At 39.7% G+C, this 7,203-nt stretch overlaps 2 protein-coding genes across 2 annotated transcripts; one reads left to right on the forward strand and one right to left on the reverse strand.

Annotated features, from left to right (window-relative positions):
* On the reverse strand, window positions 1-1,407 carry LOC137806751 (cytosolic calcium-binding protein 2-like). Its single transcript, XM_068607015.1, has 2 exons — window positions 1,294-1,407; window positions 1-650 (listed from the first exon to the last, which is right to left on the reverse strand). The coding sequence occupies exons 1-2, from the start codon at window positions 1,306-1,308 to the stop codon at window positions 303-305; spliced, it is 363 nt and encodes a 120-aa protein (XP_068463116.1). The 5' UTR covers window positions 1,309-1,407; the 3' UTR covers window positions 1-302.
* Window positions 1,408-4,276: 2,869 nt separating this feature from the next.
* Window positions 4,277-5,551, forward strand: LOC137839161 (uncharacterized). Its single transcript, XM_068648286.1, has one exon. The coding sequence runs from the start codon at window positions 4,277-4,279 to the stop codon at window positions 5,549-5,551; it is 1,275 nt and encodes a 424-aa protein (XP_068504387.1).
* Window positions 5,552-7,203: the final 1,652 nt, after the last annotated feature.

Below are 7,203 nucleotides of genomic sequence, written 5' to 3' on the forward strand. Positions count from 1 at the left end.
TTGTAAAAATAAATATAATTTATTGAAAGCAAGAGGAAATGAGCATTACATAAGACATAGAATCCGGTTGGCATGCATGCCAATTCAGCGGTGCTTATATGTAGCTATATTATATCCTTCATAAATCGTAAAACCATACCCAAACACTTACCATTACAATAATATGAAGATGAAATTAAATAAGAAACTTGTGATCAACTTTCACATCCAAAATGGTAGACCTCATCAATCACCACAACAAGAACTACACTTCAATCATTCCAACCTTTTTCCCATTCACAACACCAATATCCTTTGCCTTATTAACCTTCATTCTTCTCAACACAAACTTCTGCGCTCTCACCTGTTTTCTTCTTCTCCTGCTTCTCTTCCTCCACTGCTACTGATTCGCTTTCATTAATCTCCTCTTTCACTTCTTCTTCTCCTGTTTTTTCTGCTGCTCGGTTCTCTACCTCTACCTCCGTCTTCACTTCCTCTGTCACTTCGGTTTCTGGAACAACTGGGGCTTCTGCTTCTGCCTCTGCCTCTTTTGCTTCTGCGATGGTTTCTTCCTTTGCCTCTTCGGTGGCTGGTTGTTCTGGGGTTGTTTTCTCGGTTGTTTCCTCGGTTGTTTCATTCTCTGTCACATTTGTTGGTGTTTGCTGTGCAACCTGCAAGATCCATTTTCATTCAACTAATTATTCCAAAGTTCCAATCCCAACTTAACGAACAAGGCATCTTTTTGGGAATCACAAACTAAAATATCGATGGGAGCAGTATGTTACCAGAAAAAATAAAAATAAAAGTAAAATGAATAGTCTTTAAATCTTAAGTTTAGAAAGTTCAATAAAACTTCTAAAATCTAGAATATAGCAGCAAAAAATATCATGCAATTAACATAGCTGTGACGGTTAAAGGAGGGTTGTTTTTGAAGGGCACTTTACAAACTAATAGTTTTGCTGAGAAAATTGATGTCGGATGATTTTTACTTAAATTGGATGCAACAACTATATTACGCTTATTAGGATGAAAACCGATCGAGAGAGATTGACTTGAAGTTATTGATCAGTTTATATATGATCAAGATAGAAATCCTGAAAAAGAGAAAATACAAACCAAAACAGGAAAAACAAAGAGTTGATTTGTATGTTGATAATTAGAAGTAGATGTGCCCTACCATGAATCGAGGCAAATAAATAAAACAATAAAAAACTGAGAGATTTATGAGAAATGGTTAATTGGTTTTCATGATCTGCATAGAGGATATAGAGAAGTAGGTAGAGAGATGGAGCAATAACTGCATCTTTAAATTACCTCAACAGTGGCCATTTGGAATACAAAATAATAATAGAAGTGAAAAAAAGGTTTAAAGGAAAGAGAGTAGGAGTTGATGAAAGCAAGAAGAGAGGTTTATATAGAGGTTCAGCCTTTAACAGTCCCCACTCACAGAATTCAGTGTCAATAAGTGACCAATAATGATAGAAAGATATGGAAAAAAAAATGTAGATATAATACTAGAAAATATGGTTATGAAAAGAGAAAAATAATAAATATCAATTGCATGTTAATAGTAACAAGTGGTTCACACATTTTTACTTATTTTTTTCCTTCAAAATTACAAAGAGAGAGCGTATAGAGTATAAATATTAATTATTGGCAGGAGACAACAAAAGTGTGGTGACTCAAATTGCATCCAATAATGATATTTGAGCATTTATATTGTACTGTTACTTCTTTTCATCTTTTCTTTTCAATTTTTTTTGCAGTATACAGTTTATGACAGTTTTTATTTTTTAATCCCTTCTGAATAAAGGGAAGTGATATTTTAATAACCAGCAAAGCAAACTACATTTAAATCCCAAAATATTAATATTTTAATATTTTTTAACTTCAAATAATAGTATTAAAGTAGATTGTTAAATAAGTACTTTTCTTTTGGAGAGTGTCAACTTATCCTTAATCTTTAAGGCCTTAAAATTTGTTTTATAGTAATTTTATTTTCTTTAAAATATATTATTTTTACAATGTTTTTCTAAGTATGATTAAACATTAAAAAAATAATATGATTTTTAATAAAGACTTTATTCAACATTAAATAAGAATATATTTTATAATAAAATACTTCATTCATAACATTATAAAAACTTAATATTCATCAGTTACTTTTTAAGTATTACTTAAGGTTGTTTCAGAAAAAACAACTTTTTCAATTTTGATAAATTTTTTATTTTAATATGTTTATTTCTTCCTAGAAATAAATGTATATGCTAATTATTGTCCCGACCATTCTTCGATCATTCTTCGGTCATCGATCCCAGTAACTGACCTCAGACATCGCGCACCAATGCTTGATAGGTGGAAGAGGGCCACATAAGCTGGGTCCCAGAGGCACCTGTCAGAAGAATAGTGGGACTTCGGACATCAGTACAATAAGACCCCGATGTTGGAGATCAACATCGGTCCTTACCAACAGAAGGAGAGATCGGACATCGGTAGTCTGAACGTCATGTTGAACCACGTAAGGAGGGTCCCAGAACTATCCTAAATCAACAGTTAGAACATCAGATATGAGGGAAGCCTAGGTCACGAGGGATCCATGCACGTGGTGTGTATAGCGCATACAGGTGCGACACGTGAGAATAATCCTTGGAGGTGCTAAGAACCATAAGGGTTAGGGTTTCCAAGGGAAGTTTCATGCATGACACGTGAATACTTAGGGCACCCGTAGAAACAGATGGCGCCAGAGATTAGGTGCACAAGTTGGTACCTAAGCGGCCACTCTGTTATTTGTTGCACTCCAGTTAAGGGAAGTTCTATGTGCCAGATATGCTAAGATTATGTAAATAGCGGCGCAAGGACATTCCCCAAGGAACCCTAGACAAGGGTAACAACACAAAGGTAAACCCTAGTCTCAACCTATAAAAAGGGTACCGAGAACCCTAGCAAGGTACACAGTTTCTAAGACTGAGACTATACACTTGGTGTTTCTTTGCCCTTATACTAACTTGAGCGTCAGAGTGCAAACGGCCGTCAAGGCGCCCCTTTGTCTTTGCAGGTGAGAGATTTCTTGATCAAGGAAGCACCATTCTCAGGCGGAGATTGAAGGGCCAAAGGCTACCGTTAAAGTCAACCGGCGGAGTGAGTCAACAGGCAGGAACATTTGGCGCCCACCGTAGGGCACGTTAAAACAAGGTCCCACTCGCAATCACGTGAAGAGTTCTTTACCAACGATATGAGGAGTGCGAGGCAAGGATCTGCAATGGCTTCAGGTGTTGTGATATGATTTCACTAGCCAAATAGAGATGATTCTTCGACATTCTATGGAATCAACTTGAGTTGGAGATAGCTTAGGCACTTTTAATAGAATTGGATCAATGTTCTATGTTTCAAGAACTCACCAAAACTTGCACCAAACACCAAACTCATATGGAAGATCCATCTATTGCCAATTGAACCAATTAAAATGTGTATAAAAGCAAAAGCACCGTTTAAAAAGCTCAAGAAAAGAATTGAACCGAACAAAACAACTAGAAATGAAGAAGAAACAAATGGAAACAGCCAAGGAGAAGATGAACCGAAGCAAATTCAGAAACAAACTAAAATACCGAATGAAAATGCTAGAAAAGTAAACTAAGACATGTTTTAGATTCAAATGAGCTAGGAGATGAAAGAAAGAAGAACTTATGGAGATGAAGGACTTGGTTTGATGATCACGCCACTTGGATGGTGAAGGCTCCAAGATAAGTGAGCTAGTGCCGCCACTTGAGAGAACCTAATGCACTCAAGATAAGACAAGGTGAAGGAGAAGACAAGTTCTCATAATTCTCTCTCAAATTGAGTAGAGTTTCTCTATTACCAATTTCAATTCTGAATTTTACAAGAACCCACACCTCTATTTATAGTGTGAGGGTGCTGAAAAATAGGTGGGAAAATTCAAATAAAACTCATTTGAAATTCCCACCAAAAACAAGTCATATGGGAGGTGTGACCTTTTTCTACTATGACACCTCCTAAAACCTACACCTACACCTACTCTCCTAAGTCACATGGATAATGTGACTTTATTTTACATTTTCACACTTCTTTATTTAATATCCACACCTCCTACAACTATACAAGAGTAATTCAAATGATGTTCTTTTATTTAATGCTTGGCCTTGCCCCTCATGGGATGGACTTGGGCTTTTTGGGCTTTGGCCTTCTTGGGCTTGGGCTTTGGGCTTGGGCCTCATATTTATTTTATGTCTTCTTTTAATTTTGAGAAGACTAGAAGGAAGAACTTCAAATGTGAAGGCGAATGTCCTCTTCCTTCATTAATAAAAGCCTCATTTATTTGATTAGCTCCTGCAATGGCTTCAGGTGTTGTGCCTCCTGGGGGGGACAATGTCACCATGCAACAACTCATGGAGACCATGCGTGCCCTCAGGAACAGGTGGCGGCATCTAGAGCTGAAATAGCTGCATCGCAGGCGGACAACAAAGAGTTGCGCAGAACCAATGAGGAGCTACGTAGAGGCTTGCAACAAGTAGGGGAACGTGCGGTGGATGAACGTGCCCCACCTGTACCGCCTAGGGCACGTCCCATGTCGTTCTCTCAAGCGATCATGGATACGGCATTGCCAACCACATCTCTAGGCCCGAAGGTCACCTTCACAGGTGTCGAGGACCCAGAGGCCCACCTCACAGCGTTCCACACTCACATGATGCTCACGGGAGGGTCTGACGCTATGTACTGCAAGCTACTTATGAGCACATTGGCAGACGCGACACTAGAATGGTTCGTCAGCCTCCCTGACGGACACATCACCACTTTTGACCAATTTGCGACACTGTTCAGAGAGCAGTACCTCGTCAACAGGGCCCCCACTCGATTCTCTTACGATGTCTTCGACATCAAACAATACCAGGGTGAGTCTTTGAAAGAGTACTTAAACAGGTTTGGGGTCCAGGTGGTAAGGTTGAAACCCACAGATGAGGCCATGACAGTACACGCCTTCGTTAAAGGAATGTTGCCAGGATCTTTCAGTGAATCGCTATTGAGGTTCTACTCGAAGACGTTCACCGAGATCAGGCGTCGGGTGTTGGCGCACATTGCCGCAGATGATCGAGTAACGGAGAAACGTGGTCTTGTCGGTCCCATCCGACCTCGAGCAGCAGGACGACCTCAGCTCATGAGGGTGCACGAGGCGACCACAGAAAAGAAGGGAGCGGGAAAACCCTACGAGAAGTCCCAGGCGGGGACACGCAGACAAAGGGACCCGCTCCCAAAACATAATTTTCAAGTGGAGCTCAAGGAGCTAATCGCTATCCCGAACGCTTGGTGTGAGTTTCACCAAGCACATGGCCACTACATACGCAATTGCTTGGCCCTGGCACACCAACTAGATGAGCTAGTGAAGAGCGGCTTCTTGAAGGATTACCTTCAAGAGCAACAGAATGATCAAGCATTGGTGACCGCGGGAGCAGATCAGTGGCACAAGGTGCCAATTCATGGGGAGATCAACACGATCTCCGAAGGGTTTTCACGAGGGGGATGTGTTAGAAAATATGGCTTTAAACGAGAGGGGGGGTGAATTGTTTAAGAAAGATTTTCGTAAACTTTTAAGCTTAGAATGAAAAATACTTCACAAATACCTTGATTAAGAATTCAGTTTTTCAAAACATAAAGCAAAAGCACAATACTGGAAAAACAATCGGTTGTTTTACCGAAACAATCGGTTGTTTATACCAGTTATTAATTGACAAAACTGAATTTAAAGAGATAGGGATAGAGAAATTGTACACAGTTGTTTATACTGGTTCACTCCAAACCAGAGCTACATCCAGTCTTCTCAGAAACCCTGAGGAAATCCACTAAGCAATCACACCTTGATCACTTACACAACAACCAAGAGAATGACCCTGAACACCTCAAGAAACACACTCTCCTTGGTCAACACACCAACACTAAGATTGCTGATCTTGATCCCCTCAAGAACACACAACCAATCTCAGCAAACACAGAAACGAATACTTGTTCAAAAGAGTACAAGGATTACACTTGTTACAGAAGATAATCTGAAATCAATACAAGCAGAATCCTATTCCATACACTTTGATCAACCACAAACTCTTAGCAATCTCAGCTCTTTGAAAAACTCAAAAACAAACTCTTAGGAAAAACTTTGTCAAAGATTCTTAAATCTCAAATTTTTTTTTCTGAGTATATTCAAAGATGTAGTTTGTTATCAAATCTTAACAAACTCTTAAATTGCATTAAAAGATTGGTCAAAGCATTTAATGACTGGAGCGTAAGCAGTTAAATCATTTAAAGCTCAGTCAAACAGAAAACAGTTTTTCTGTTATGATCCCAAAACAAACAATCGGTTGTTTCCTCGAATCAATCGGTTGTTTTGTTAATTTAACAGTTCAACCATTTAAAAACAGTTTTCAATCTTTTCCTCAAAACACCTAAGTACAAACAATCGGTTCTTTTGATAAAACAACTGGTTGTTTTAACTTAGTTTGAAAACATTTTACTTTTACAAAGATTGAGAATGCTAATACTTTAGATTTAATCAAAGGGTGGATTACAACATATAAACTACCCCAGAACTAAGCTAAACCAGCACAACAACATCAAGCACAGCCAAGGCTTCAACATCCTTCAAAGGATTTGGATTCTTCAAAACTTGAACACCACTTGGTTCAACAGGATGTGCCGCCTCCCAGCGAAAGAAGTACGCACGAGAGGTGATGGCAGTAGAGGTATAGGAGGTGGATCAGACCCCTGATGTCGACCTCGTCTTCACCAAGGCCGACCGCCAAGACGTCATACCCCACGACAATGACTCGGTTGTAATTTCGTTAGTCACAGCAAGAAGAAGGGTGCATCGCGTCCTCATAGACTAGGGAAGCTCGACCGACGTGATGTTCTGGTCGACCTTCAACAAGTTACAGTTGTCCCCAAACCAGTTGAGGCCCTATACGGGGTGCTTGTATGGTTTCGCTGGAGACAAAGTGGAGGTGCGCGGACATATAAAGCTAAGGATGACCTTCATGGATGGCACAGTTTCGCATACTGCAAACATTAGGTATCTTGTCGTTAACGCCCCATCAGCCTACAATATACTGTTTGGTAGACCTGCTTTGAACAGGATTGGAGCGATTGCCTCCACGAGGCATATGAAGATGAAGCTGCCTTCCCTCGAGGGTACGATGATCACCATCAAGTCTGACCAGAAAG

The sequence above is a fragment of the Phaseolus vulgaris genome, chromosome 3 (assembly GCF_000499845.2).
Source record: "Phaseolus vulgaris cultivar G19833 chromosome 3, P. vulgaris v2.0, whole genome shotgun sequence".
NCBI classification, from domain to species: domain Eukaryota; kingdom Viridiplantae; phylum Streptophyta; class Magnoliopsida; order Fabales; family Fabaceae; genus Phaseolus; species Phaseolus vulgaris.